Here is a 14,890-nt window from a genome sequence, read left to right as displayed (position 1 = left end):
GTTCCCTATGACACAGGTAGGCCAGAAATGCAGAGTTTCTAAATGTGATTGCTGAGACATGAGGCACATGCCCTAATTTCAGATGCTGGAAAACAGGATTTTCTGCATTCTTCTTTTTTCATCAGGAGGGGCAATACCCCTTTCCCCATTGAGTAACTCATGCCAGGGGTTGGCAGGAGCAGCAGAAACTCTCCTGCTTTGAGGATTCACACTGTCCCTGGTGCCTGTATGTGTGAAAGGAGTCTCCAAGGAGCAGGCTGGACATCTGAGTAGAGGTAGCAGCAGAGCCTTGAATTCTGCTTTCATCTGCACCACTGGGGTATGACCTTTCAAAGTGGCCAGCTGTGTAGAGCTTTTTAGGCTCACTTATGTACATGCTAAATAATATTTTCTCTTTCTGTGACACTGATGTAATGTCTGTCTACTGTGAAGCACACTTTCATTTAATAGTAAAGCAAAAAAGAAATTAAATCTGTGCAAGATTCAGGTAAAGTCAAACATGTAAACAAATAATGAAAAAAATAATTAGGGCAGTGAGGGAGCAAAGAGATGAGGCAAGATGAAGAAAAATATTCCTAGAGAGTCACAGCAGCAACAATATTTAATTTTAACTTACTTGAGTAAAAGGCCTAAAGATTGAGAAACTGCAGTTTTACATAACAAAACCCCACAAATATCCTATCTCTTTTGCTAATAGGTGTAAGTGACAAAAAATATGGATCTTAATTCACACCTGACAGTGTAATGTGCTAAAGGTACAGAAAAGGGAAAAGGAACTGAAAACTAACATTTTATAAGGAATGTCTGTGGAGTTCTGATCTGGGGAATTCAGGGCTTAGCACAACATTCAATTTCGTATCACTTCCATGCAGCAAATAAAAAGGTATTTACAAACAGTTTTCTCCATGTCTACCGCTTTGCTTCATGTTATCCTTGATAGGTTCCAGCTAAGATGACTTTGAAGTGGTTTGGGGTTTATATCCCATGAGCTTTATCTCTGTGGCAGCCAAAGGTGGAGCAATTTTTATCTAAATTAGAGGTCACTTTTGTGTGACTTGTCTAAATTCAGAGAGTAAAGCAGGAATGCTGCTCTCTTGGGGATGCCTGCAGGTTTCCATCTCTTAGGCAGCAGGTAAAAAGCAAAGCTCTCTTGAGGCTGTGTTTGTGCTTGCCTTGCAGGGATCAGGGGCTCTGCGGAGCTCAGGGCCACGCTGCTGTGCCAAGAGCTGGCCCAGGCAGCCTGTGCCTACCCAGAGCTTATCAGACACAACTCTGGCTATCAAGGATGCCAAATTACTAACTAATCCTTGATGGGTATCAAGGATGCAAAATTACTAACTATTTCAACAAACCTATTTTATAATGGCGCCACCAAAGCGATACAAAATGGTACAAAATGAGCTTTCGTGTGTTAAAATTTTTTATTTCAGTTTTGGGCTGAAGTTTCTGAAAAATTTCTTCAGAAAAAAAAAAAGTCAGGTTCTCTACTTTGATAACTCAGGAATATGTTTATAATGTTTATAGAGTCAAAAATTTAATAGCTATGTCTTCTTTTAATCACCTGAGAATCTGAGGTTTTGCACTTGACATTTTTCCCTCAATTGCAAAATTCAGAGAAATGTCATGAAAATCTAAGTATTAATCTGTTTCATATAGTTAGCTTGCACCAATGCACAAGTATCCTGCAATGACATGATATTAAGCACTGCTTATTAATTTGCTTTTATAGAAATAGCACATAATTCATTTGTATTATTTACACTGTATAATTGTGTCCAAAAAGATTATCTACTACATACTGATTGAAAGAGACCACAGACTAGACTAAACTGTCATAGCCACTATATTTAATAATAACTTAGGAAAAAAATGGATTTTCAATCATTTGATACTATGTTATTTGCAAGAGTAACCAGGACAAATAATATTTTGCAAAAACTATGCTTACTAGGAATACTCTGGCTGGAGAAACTGTGTTATAATAACCAGTGAAACTGAACAAAGTAATATTTCTATGGCAAATTTCCTTTGGAACTGGTGTTTAATGAAGACAAATTTTCATTACTAAGAAAGCAAAAGGGTGGGTAGGTTGTAAGTAAAATATACAAAAATACTCTTTCAAGGTAACTGTATAAAAAGCTAGCAAACTATTAGGTTGGCAAGGAGAAGGGGAGGAGTAGAAAATATTGTAATTGAAAAATATTTTAATTTTTTCCAATATGAGCTTGGTTTTTCTCCTTTGTTTTTAAATGAATAGTGAATTTAATCATAAAAATAGTGTACAGAAATATACATTGCTATTCTTTATTTAGCACATTTAGCTCTCCTTATTTGGAGAACTGTTTAACTAGCTGCCATGTTCACTTGAGACCACTAGAAGGTGCTCCTCCGTTGAAAGATAATTATTTCTCTCTGAATTGCTGTTAAAAGCTGATTTTCCTCTGATAACTGTGGTTCTGGCCAATTGTTTACACAGACTGTAATTGCAGCCGCTGCCCCTGCTATAAACCAGCTGGACTTCATCTGCTGTAACCATTATCACAGCATGAAAATAACAGATCTGTTATCACTCATTCTCTGATAAATCAAAATCCCATCTGAGCAGGACTCTAGTTATTTCTGCTGGAAGGTGAGGCATGGAAATTGTGGTGGAACTAACAAACCACACGTTATGTAAAGTTAGGAATCACAGAATCATTTTGGTTGGAAAAGACTTTTATGATAATTGAGTCCAGTCATACATCTAACACCAGCAAAACCCATTCCTGGAGTAAATTAAGGTGGAATGCATCCCTAATGAGAGTTTGTACACTTGTCTCAAGTCTGAAGGAGAGTCCAACATAAAAAAAAAAAAAAACCCGAACAAAAACGCAAACCAAAACAAAAAACCCCAAACAAAACTGCGACAAACATTCAAACAGTCACTTTTAGAAGTACAACTGCTAAATGTAAGACTGGTCCAAGTCTGGCAGAATAATAATCAGCCTTCCTGTGTGAGATCTGTGCAGATTGCTGGCCATACTAATTCTGACACAGGAATGGATTAACTGATTGTATCCTTTCCTGGTGCTCAGACAGGTGTTGATCTGGGTGTATATACAGGCGCATCCTGTGTATAGTTTACAGAAAAGAAGTCTATGTGCATACCCCTGTACTCCACTGTGAGCTAGAGAACATTTTTTTCACAGGAATGTGCTTCCTCTTGGTCCCAAAAAAACCAATTCTCCACTTTTTGCACTGGAAACACAGACATGCTCAGTAATGCAATGGAGTGCCTGTTTGTCCAATGTGAGATCTAGTCACAGTCTCCATAAGAGACAGCAGAGTTGCAAATATTTATTGAAGACAAAAAATAAACCTCATGCTTAATCTGCTTTGTTTTTTGACTCAAAATTCTTTATAAATGTTTATTTTGAAAGCCTGTGTATTAGATACATTGTAAGCAGTTCTATTTACTATTAAAAATAAGCTTATTAATTGGCTTCAGGAGAAAAGAACAAACAGTGTAGAAAAACCCTGATTATTTTGACAAGTTGTTGCAGAGCATCAGTAAACTGGTATTGAAGAACAGAAGTTTCAGACTTCCCTTCAGAGTTCAGCATCAACATTACACAGGCTATAAATACTGCTGTGTTTCTTTTATCTGTTACGAGGTTTGGATTCCAAAGAATTCAAAGAAGGAAAATGTAGTTTCTGGAAGAATGACATATATGATGTTTAAACATTTTGGCTCTAAAATTTAAAAAATAAAGAGGATCATGAAATTGCTTACACAGGTCTGGCAGTTAAAAAATGCTAAAAATTCTAAAAGAATAAAGAGTGCAAAAATATAATTAAATACTTACATGTCCTCTAACTAACTTTTTTTTTTTTTTTTTTAATTATGCAGTGAGGCCACTTAAAAAGAGAATTATTTTTTCCTGTTAGTTTTGTAACCTGGGATTGGGTCACATAGAATTAAAAAATCTCAGGAACAAATGCGTTAGCATTTTCTGTTGCTAATGCAGGGTTTTCAGTTACTTCCCCATTTAAAAATGTTCTAAAACATTACAGGAAATCAATATCTATTTTTACAAGTTTCCTTTTATCTGCATCAGCACAATTGTCTAAACCTGAAGTAATAAAATCAGTAATAGTAAAGGTTAAATTAAAATTATAGGCTAAATCTCTATAATGGAAATTGAGAGGTGCAGATAAATTCAGAATTAAACCTGCCTACACAATAATTCTGGCACAGTCTTGGGCCTTCCCAGGTTATCTGCCTTTTACAACTCTTTCAAATCAGCAGCCTAAAGTATTGTTTCTTGGTAGTAGCAATGGCATGAAGTAAAGCAGAGATGCGGTGCCTTCAGGACCCTCCTGCAAGGTTTGCTCTGGCAGATGGCACTGACCATCACCACCCGGCTCTTTCCTGCCTTTGGCTAATCCATTAAGAAAAGAAAGTGTCAGCTCTTTCCTTGTAGCAGCAAAAGTCAATCCTCCTCTTCTTGTTTTGGTATTAAAAGATGAATGTGCATTCTTATGAAAAATTCTATTCTTTCCTTCTTTGAGAAATAGCAAGAAATCTTTAAAGGCTATGTGGCATTTCTAAAATGGCATTTATTTCTCTAAGGAAGGCAGAGGGCTGTGCATTTCACCTGTGTGCACTCACACAGATTAGTTGAGATTAGGCCCTTGAGACCACCAAAAACAGGTAAGACAGGCTGCACAGGAAGCCCAGTGGAAAGACATCTGGCTACAGACATCAGTCTTCTGACCAGCATTGGCTGAACTGGTGGGAAACCCGAGATCCTGAGCTCCCTTCGTCTTAGCACACAGTGTTCTGTGTGAGGACATCAGTTTTCCAGCTGGGTCAGTAGCTGAGACCTTGGCTGTTGCCCTTTGTGACATTAGGCTGCATTTTACCTTAGACTGCAGAAGCTGAGAGCTGCAGTGCTCCTGATTAGGGTTCACCTTTCCCAGCTGGAGGAAGCCCCATCTGTGCTGAGTCATGTGAACTGGAAGGGACCAAGCTGGTAAGTGCCAAGCTGAAGTCCTGAAAAGAACTTGGGAGAGCTGTAGGTTTGATAGATTCCTGCAGGAGGCCAGCACACCCCATCATCTCTTGATTGCAGACTCCAGGGAGACTTGGCCCCTCAGAGTCTTGGATGTCTCTCTAAAGCAAGAGCAGAGAAGTTGCATTTCTTTACGAGGCAGAGGATGGACTTAGCCGTATCACCTGCCTCTGCTGTGGTTCCTCCAGCTGTAGAATCAGTCTAGGTATATTTTTTCTTGTGTCTGAAGAGATTTGACTTCCGCAGATTAAAGCAATGTACAGCGGTGAAGTATTTTAATAACATTGTGGTATTGTTATAGTTTTTTTGCCAAGTGAGGTGATTCTGAGGCATGCAAAGAAAAACTTTGATACCAGAATACACTCATTTATGTATATCGAAGAGAAAACCAAACTTTAAGGAACATCTGAACATTTTTATTTTAACAAGTAAAGTACTACAAAGAGAAATAGAGAATATAAAGATGTTTTCCTTAGCAACTTTGGGAAATTTGTAGCAAAATTTATCTCTTCAATGTAGAGATTTTTGGTTTAATAATTTTTGCTTACAAAACCATGCTGAATGTACAATAGTAAATGAGAAAGTTGTTTCTCTGACAATAGCTGAGCATGTACATAAAAGGTCAAATCTTTCAGGCCATGGTCTCTCTTGTGTTCATTGAATGTATTATGTTAGAATGTCTAGATAAGGTACACAAAAGCTACCTAGACCTTGCAGTCTGTTTTGTAGGCTAATACATTATTACAATATACTATAATGTGTTCAAACTCAGAATAGTTAGGTATTTAACTGGATACCATGTCCTCAGATTTAATCCAAACAAAGATCAGTGAGAAACCAATATTGCAACATATTTTTCATAGTAGAAGATGTTTACTTTGGCTCTTGGCTGCTTAGTTTATTGTTCACTTATTGTAGCAAAATGGAATAAACATATAATTTTATTTGTTTATGTCATTCTATCCAGGTAATATTATAATAAAACATTTTAGGAGCATATATTTCAAAGTGAAATTACAAGCAAGTAAACACGAACAGATGTCTTGTGCCTTTTAACTCTTACTTTGCAGAAAACCTTCGGTTTCAATCAGGGCAACATGAGCATTAGATCAGCCGAGTTGAACAAAAATGCTTTTAAAAAGTGTTTAATTGATTATATAACCATTTATAATCAGGAAAACAAATGTCTAGAACCCTTATCAGCTACTAGAGTATATTCACTGCTGAGTATCATGAGAAACAGGAATATCTTGGGGTGAGAGATGGAAGGATTTTTTTTTTAAGATTATGCAGTGCTTTTAGACTCAGCGTGTTGTATGAGATGTCCAGGTTGGGAGAACAGCCAGCAGAGGCGCCGTGGCACAGATGTGTTTTGTAGCAATGCCCTTACTTGCTTTTTTTCCTTCTGTTCTTCATTATTCAGGGTTGGTTGAGACTAATTTTTCTAGAAGCATGAGGTTGTTACTCTCTTTTTTCTCCCCTTTTTCTCTTATGTGTGTGAGCATCTTGGGACCTCTGTTATAGATGGCTTTATTGATAGATCATTAATGAGCTTTATGGAACTTGTGGACACAGAAAGGGAGGCAGGCAGAAATGGAGGCATGTTTCCAATAGACAATTATATTAAAAAAAAGAATATTTTTCTTTTAAAGTAAGAAAAATTGAAATATTGAGAATTATCAAAGGAAAGAAGCAGTACTTAGAATGAAGTAAGTACACATAGGCATGCAATTTTCCTGTGATATTTTGTGAGTGTAATAGTACATCCCAACACTTGTAAAGGGTTTCAGATTATCAGAACTGGATTCTTTTCTTATCACAGTTACAGATAATTAAAAAAAAATTCTAGGTTGTATTTTTGTATATTTAGTCAATACAATTGAAACAGAACAAGAGACATTGAATACCCATATGGAATAGAATAATTTTATAATACATACAAGGAGAAAATTATATTTAAAACAGTGGAAATTAAAGAATTAAGACTGTACAAAGTATATTAAAATCTATTTTGTCATCAGTAACTTCGAAAGTAAAATTAATGTGCTCAGTGATACATGGGCTTTCATAATTATCAAGGTAATGTGTGGAACTTGGCACAAAAACAAGTCAGCAGGTGGCTGATTACTGGAACATGATTATTTTGCCTGTACAGTGTGATGTGAAAGAACATATATTTAATGACTCTTGAAGGTGGATGTTCTGATGACTGTCGTGCTGGTTGAATGACTAAAATGTATTGTAGTCTAATTATCTTGGACTGTCCTGAAACGGTGATGGTAAGACCTCAAAGGAACAGGAGAAGAAGCATTCTGTGTAGTGGCGTCTCTTACCCTTCTTGCATTTCAGGGCTTTTCCAGTGGAGACTTCTCCCTGCTGAGGAGTTCAGAGTTCGTGGCAGAACAAGTGCCTCCCCTGAAGCAGAGCACTAATAACAAACAACTGCGGTTGCCTGGGTTTGGAGGGAGCCCCTGCTGCCTGGGAGAAGGCTTAGCACAGCTCTCTAATCCATGCTTGATTGTTTCATGAGCAGATTCACTGTGGCTCTGACTATCCTCAGGGACTTTATCTTACTATTTATTTTTTGTTTGTTTGTTTTTGGAAATGTGCTGTACTTTCCTGAGTTAATGAGGTTCCACTGCCAGTGGAACTCTGGAGAAAGCAGCATTAAAATGAAGTACTTGTAGAAAGCTTTCTGCAAATGCTCAAGCAGTTCAGCTGTAAGCATTCTGACAGTTATTAATTGCACAATCACAATCACAGCAGCACTTACAAACTGATGAAGAAATAATTCACAGAAACTGTAAGGAGGCTCCTCAACACTGTCTGCCCTTAATCTTGCTGTATTTTTCTCTCCCAGAATTAAAGGAGCTACTTAGAACTTTTAATCATTTTTAATTCCATATTGCATGTACATACAGATAGAAGTATTATTTCACAATAAATTAGGGTATGACAACAATATTTAAAATGCCAATTCTGTAAAGCTAGGAGCTGCTAGTATTTCTTGTCAAGTTTTACTCTGCATTTCTGTGTATTCTTGCTTATTCAAGAGATATCTGTACAATGTGGGTGACCAAATATGAAATAGGTCTGATGACACAAAGCCACATGAGCAGCTGGAAATACAAGTCTTTGTACACTGGAGTTTAAGTCATAGTTCTCAGGGACAGAGAGATGTCCCTTACCCTTCCTGTCAGACAACAGCATTTGGGATGACATTTTATACTTTTAATTCTTTCATAGAATGTCTTATTTGCTATTGTAAAAATGATTGGGTCAAGGCAACTGTTGATGCTGCAGATGATCTCTGTGACTTTGTAAATGGCACTTAATGTGCCCATGTTCCCACAGGGTGGTTGACAACTAATTCTGTAAATTAGTATCACCATCATCATGACATGGTAAGGTATGAAAGAAACAGCAAACACAACCATAGCAGCTGAAATCAGTAAGAGAGGCCTAACAAATCTGTTCCTTCTTTGCTGGCGTTTACTGAATTGCAGTAATGCTTTGAGAGTCAACATGTAGCATGTAAAGATGACTGTGGCTGGAATTAGGAATCTCAGTATAATTTTGGAGCATGTGAATGGCACGACAAATTGTATAGGTTCTTCAGTGCTATCCAAGTGATCCGTGAGGCTGTGCTGTCTTCTAGCTGCAACTGTGTAGTAAATCTCAGGCCCCGATGCAATCACTATGAAGATCCAAACCCCGATGGTGCAAAACACAGCCTTTTCTTTGTCCCACCATGTCAGTGAGCTGATGGGATGAACAGCACCTATGTATCTGTCAAAACTGATGAGTGTCAGGAAATACACACTTCCATAGATATTAATACTAAAAAGTACTCCTATGATGTTATAAAACTCTTGACTGAAATAGACAGCAAACTTCTGGATATTACAATATACTGAAAAAGGTGCCACAAGAGTCCAAGTAAAGTCACACAGTGCCAAATTAAAGAGAAATATGGTATTGGTAGTCCATGTCTTCATGCAGTAAACATAGTGTCGTAGTGCAAGTATATTGCCTAGAAATCCTGTTAATAAAGTGAAAAGGCAAACCAGAATCAGCAAATAACAGTACCACTCCAGCTTAGGATTTCTGTTGCAAATTAAAATACTGCATGTACCATTCATCATCTGTCCAGGGGGTACACCTGAAGGGAAAAGAGATACCAACAACCTTTAAAATAAAAACAGAGTTGGATACATTGCATTTAAAATTCAAAAATTGTAAGTTAAATTCAGTGTGTTTGAACTGGCAAAAGAATTCAGAACATAGTATAATGTACAGACTCTCTCCTCTATCTGAAAGAAATGTAAACTCCAAGTAGGTAACACAGCTTACTCTACAACACCCACACAAGCAGATCTTCATGAACTTATATGGGAAGCTTTATGTACTTTCCTCTTTGCTATTTACTGTAGTGTATGATGGATGTGAGAAAAAAAGTGTGCACTCTCAAGTGAGAGCAGTGTCCCTTGGCCACTAATCTATCTTTGGAAAAAGCAGAGGAGGTGACAGAAGGACAGCAATTGCCCATGCTCATTCCATCATTGCTTTGATTGCCTTGAGCATCCATATGGGGCCTAGGGGCAAGCTTCATGTGCGCAGCTGTGCACTGAGCTGTGACTGAGATCACAAAACAGCATCAAAACAAATGAGGATAGAATTCTGCTTTTAGTGAAGGCCACAGAAACTTTTCAATCTAAAGGGCTACACAAAATGCTTTTTTAAAACCTTTTTCTTTGATTTTCTTCTGTAAATATTTGTCCCAGAATTAAAAGATTGTGCTTTAGTAGCGTTAGAGAATATTCTTTTCATCTAACTTTATGGCCTACTTTGTATCAATTCCCATTATGGAATATGTGGAATATAGATCTGCAGTGTATTTTTCAAAGCAAATTTTTACTGCTTATTAAGTCTCATGCTTAATTCTAATGATTTTTTTCTCCTAATAAAACCAAAGGCTGGAATATTCTGTCAGAACGAGCTGTTACCAATGCAGTTTGTTATGTTTCTAGCAAATTTCCAAACGATGCCAGACTGTGAGGTCTGTCCAAGTAGAAGCTTTTTATGAGGATCATCCAAACAGCAATTTATAGATCAGAGTCCACTCCAGTGCTTGATAGGCTGACAGAATAAAATTTTCATCAGTACAGGCCATACTTTGAGTGGAAGAAAGGACCTTTTCAGAATGTTATTGACTTATTGAAAATTTTGGAACATCTTCAACCACTGAGTTGGCAATAGTGGATTTTTTCCTAAGGTAATGCTTTGCTTTTGTGTTAAGCTTCATACATACTTTTCCAAAGGTGTGTTCACATACATAGGTCAAACTATAACAAACAGAAGCTGCAGTGAAGACCTTCTAAATAAAGACTGCATTATTGTGCTTTGCAAATTTATGGTCCACTCACTTACCAGACAAAAAGGTGGTTTAGACTGTACTCAACAAAATTAGGAAGGAAAGTGGTTTTTCTAGAAGCTCAGCAACAAAGGCAGTCAAATAACTTTCCAGGAAATTATGTAGATAGAAAACCATCTGTTCTACTCACAGTGTATTTCACAGATGGGGAGTGTTTGTTCTGTAAATGTATTTTTTTAAGTATGGAAGCACTGGACCTTAACCTAAGGTAGCTATACTTTCCCTGCTTCTTAGCATTTGTGAATATAAAAAATTACACAAACTGTGTTATTGTTTTCTTGTGACATTTATAAGATATCCCTGTAAATTCTTTAAAATGTGAAAGATCATTAAGTAACATTTTCTCATGATATGTTCAATTAAAAGTAGTTTGAATAGGTATAGGAAATTTATATTTTCCTAAAACCCTCTTGGCTAGAGTTTGTGTGTTCTTGGAACTAAATGGCATTTCCTACCTCTCTGCCTTCCTTTTCAGTCCTTACAAATGGCAGTATAAGTAAGTCCTAAACTGGCTACAGACAGTATGGCCATAGCTGCACCAGGGAATTGTAATGCCAGGTTCCCAATCTTATTGAGCCTCTGGCCAAGGGCTAGGTCTAGATGGAGGGAGGCAAACAGCTGTGCCACATGCTCTGCTTTGCTCTAAGTTGGCCATATAAAGTCTGGATGTGCAGCCGTGTAACTGTGTTAGGGCAGTCACAGACTGAAACAAAACAAACTCCCTATCTCCTTCATCACCTTCAGTTTGCTAGGCTGCACTCAGGGCTGAGCTGTGCGAAGCTGGTGTTGTAGCTGAAGGGGATGGAGCTGCCCAACTGTGTAAGGTGCATTTGGAGCTCAGAGAGTCATTAGAAAATATGTCTGTTTGTGTAGGCATTTCCCACATGTCTACCTTGGGATTCCTCTTTGAATTTTCTAAAATAATTCTGCTGTCTCCTGATAATTCTTTGTATGGTAGTAGAGCTTAGAGACCATAAATAAGACTTGGTTCTTGAAGCTCTGCTTTGCAACTGAAGTGAGTGACTTTGAGGGTGGACACAGAGGAACAGGTGGAGAGATAAAAAGAACCTTTCCTGAGATAATTTAATAAGCAAGAGGAAAACACAAGGGGTTTGACCCCCCCCATTTGGTGCTATTCCAGGATCTCTTGGTGTTCCATCAGAAGAATGTAAAGCCTATACAATCACAGATGCAGTCTGACTGCATGCAGGAAGACAGGAAGCATGCCCTGCTCTATGCTGAAGCCATTGGAGCCACCCTGATGTCCAGAAGATATGTGCTGTAATAATTTTCAGAAGTGACATTTTTTTATATCAGACAATAGCAAGTTTTCTGTCTACTGTCTTAGCACCAACAGCATAACTAAAGCTACAGGATATGACTAGATTGTCTTCACAGTTTGAATCCAAAATTTTGCATCTGTATTTTGAGAAAACTTTCTTTTTCTGAACATTACAGCATTCACTGCTAAGTCCATACATTCTTAAGCAAAGCCAGCCAACACATATATGCATATTGTATTGGGGTGGAATAAGCAACAGCACCGTGGCATATGTTGTTATTACTACTGGCTAAAATCAGATTTGCCAAACTTTGATGAAAGTAGAATTGGTTTTCAAGGTTAAAACGTACTTCCCATTTATTGAGGTTAATTTTTCAGGTGAACAGTTTCAGTCATAGATGAAGATGACCTGGAGCACTAAGTAGTCAGAAAGAGCAATCCCTTGATGGTGCACCCAGAATTAAAGTAATATATCTGATTCAATGAAGAGCTTGTTATTAGAATATTAAAAATATGCCCAGGAAATGGTTGAAGTTTATGGTTTCCATCACTCATAATTAAGACAACAAAGCATCCTAAATGCATGGGTAAGAACTTACTGTTTCTCTTGTTTCTGCTTCTGCAGTTTAATGAGTGCAACCATCTTATGGGCTGTGGATCTAAAGATACTGGAAAAACTTGAATTTTATAAAAAGTGACCTGTTTGATTCAATTTTTTGTATCTGCCTATTGAGTTGTCTTTCCTCTTGGACTGGAAAAAAAATACTGGTTGGTTACTGCCTGGTTTGTTGCAGGACCCTAAACGGTGACATCTCTGCTACTCTGTGTTCCCCTAGTACTGTTGATGTGCTCTCCAAAGCCTTGGAGCAGATAAAAAGACCTACTTCCAGCAAGAAATTACATTTTGAGGAAACATCTGGTGGAGCTAGGAAACATTATGATATTACAGTGTTGATTTTTGTATATAGTTAATTCCCATTTTATTAGTTAATTCCCAATTTATGGTCATTCATCTGGCATTTAACTTGCATTTGCAAAGGTCCGTTAGGCTTAACACATTTATTTGGGATTTTTTAAGTATATAATTTTTTATGTGTAAATATATCCTACCATATTCTTCTCTGTCATACCTGTCAGAGTTTATTTTACATTTTTAACAATTCATCATAAGCAGCTAATTTTCCCTGAAGTAAAGAAAAAAAACAAAACAAAAAAAAACCCCAAAACCAAAAAAAGAAAGCTAACATGAGTCAAAAGCTTATTTTGTGCAATATTATTCTTTATCTACTCTCTTTTCCCCTTGCTACTTTTTGTTTGCTATTCTTTATGGTAAAAGACCTAATTTTACATGAACTGTTTTCTGTTTCTGGAATTACTCTGAGAATTTTGTAGGGCTGTTTTGAATTGTACTTGAGTCTAGTACAAGTCTATTCCAGTTACTAGATAGGTTTTCCAAATTGCCGACCATTCACACCCCATAATATTTCTGTTATGTGTGCTTTGAAAGTGTAACCTTTTTACAAAAACAAAGCATTATACAGACTCCTAGTTTTTGTTATAAAACCAATAAGCATTATTTGCAATTTTTAGTTTAACAACTTACCTGTTAGGCAATCATCTGATCACCCATTTTTATTTCAACTTAATTGATGCAAAAGGATGTATAAAACAATGTGAGCATCATGTGGATCATTTAACATATTTTAGTTTAAGTGCATTTAGCATGTTATACTTACTGGTAAGGTGGGAGCAATAAGTAACAGCTGTGACATTTGTAAGCAGTTAGGTAAGAAGATGGTGCTAATATTCAATTCCTTTTATTTTTACGTATCAGTGTTGTGATTAAAGTACTATTTCTTTCATTAAAAAATTATGTTGATGAACCCTGCTTGAGAGTTAATGAAGTTGCATATGGCAAACACAAGCTACAGTAGAAGGAAAGTTAAAGTGGAAGAATTTGCCTACTGAAGATAATATTTATGAAAATATTATTTTAAGAATGTGATGTTTATACATATTAGTAGGTATTAATCAGTGTGTAATAGCTAAATAGGAAAAAGCATTGTTTTGAAGGGTACAGGTGCAATGAATATTTATTAAATCTTTCCTCTTACCTGCTTTAGAAAAGTTGGAGTTATCTGTTTTACAGAAGTCTAGATTCCAGGCTGTGTTCTTTCTCTCCATTAATCTGGACCTCCTGAAATCACAACTCTATTTTGCGAGTACTGCTTATTATCCACGGTGGTGGTAGTATTCCATATGCAATGGCAGCTGTTCAGAGAGCAGGATTCAAACTGCAAGGGAAATATCTTTTATCATTAAGCCCCTCCTCTCAGTAAGTCAGGATAATATGCCATTGCCATAGCAGCCTCAGCTTGCTCTTTAGGGAAGGACAGACTTATGGGACACCCTCAGTCTAGCCAGGCCAGGGGCTGTCATGGTTTCCAGCAGTGAAAATGTAGAAGAGTACAGGGGCTTGGGGCATGTATATGTGTGTTTGCACTTTCCCTTTCTTTGTCTTTCTTCACTCACAGAAACCTTGTTGCTGCCCTACTACTGGACTGGACTGTGGACCTATGTTGCTCTTGTCCCATTGTAGAGCTTCATTCACCCCCCCTCTATGGACCTGTCACTTCTCTTGCCTCATGGTTTCCACATCATTCCAAAGTTTCAGCTTTTTCAAAGAACTCTCATCCTCCAGCTGCTTAATCCAGAGTTCACATCCTACCTCTTCAGCCCATAGTCCATGTCTGCTCCAGGTCCTCAAGTCTTGTTCCTCCAAACCTGCCTCTCCATCCATCTTCAGTAGCAAATACCAGTCCTGGAATCTTCCTGTCTGTCCGAATGAGCATTTCAAACTTTTTGTTATTTTCTCCCACTTTATAGCTTCCATCTGTATCCAGCCCTAATCAATGCTAAATGTGGACAGTAGTAGTTCAACAACCGGCTGAGAGAAATTGCCTCCATCCCAGACCATTTCACATCGCCGTCTGCTATATCACTTCTCTGGACACTGCCTGTCCAGCTCCTCATATGACTTCTGTTCTCCCTGTTTTCCCATCTTCTAGCACCAGACTGTTCTGTCTCCTTGGTAGACACTGTCCTTCAGCTTGCTGCTTG

At 37.5% G+C, this 14,890-nt stretch overlaps 2 protein-coding genes across 2 annotated transcripts in view; one reads left to right on the top strand and one right to left on the bottom strand.

Moving 5' to 3' along the window:
* The window catches only part of TMEM117 (transmembrane protein 117), a 176,109-nt gene that overhangs the window by 9,877 nt on the left and 151,342 nt on the right, over window positions 1–14,890 (top strand). The window lies entirely within an intron of this gene.
* Window positions 8,204–13,954, bottom strand: LOC131082619 (P2Y purinoceptor 1-like). Its single transcript, XM_058022670.1, has 2 exons — window positions 13,885–13,954; window positions 8,204–9,216 (listed from the first exon to the last, which is right to left on the bottom strand). Exons 1-2 carry the CDS (start codon window positions 13,952–13,954, stop codon window positions 8,204–8,206), a joined length of 1,083 nt encoding a protein of 360 aa, XP_057878653.1.

Source organism: Melospiza georgiana, chromosome 4 (genome assembly GCF_028018845.1).
Source record: "Melospiza georgiana isolate bMelGeo1 chromosome 4, bMelGeo1.pri, whole genome shotgun sequence".
Lineage (NCBI taxonomy): Eukaryota > Metazoa > Chordata > Aves > Passeriformes > Passerellidae > Melospiza > Melospiza georgiana.
The sequence above is the reverse complement of the archived record's forward strand: the minus strand, read 5'-3'. Positions and strand labels throughout refer to the sequence as shown.

Coding starts and splice junctions, on each gene's coding strand:
- LOC131082619 (XM_058022670.1), bottom strand. CDS start 13,954: ATGGAGAGAAAGAACACAGCCTGGAATCTAGACTTCTGTAAAACAGAT. Junction 9,217..13,884: donor CTCCAACTTTTCTAAAGCAG/GTAAGAGGAAAG, acceptor TTTTCCCTTCAG/GTGTACCCCCTGGACAGATG.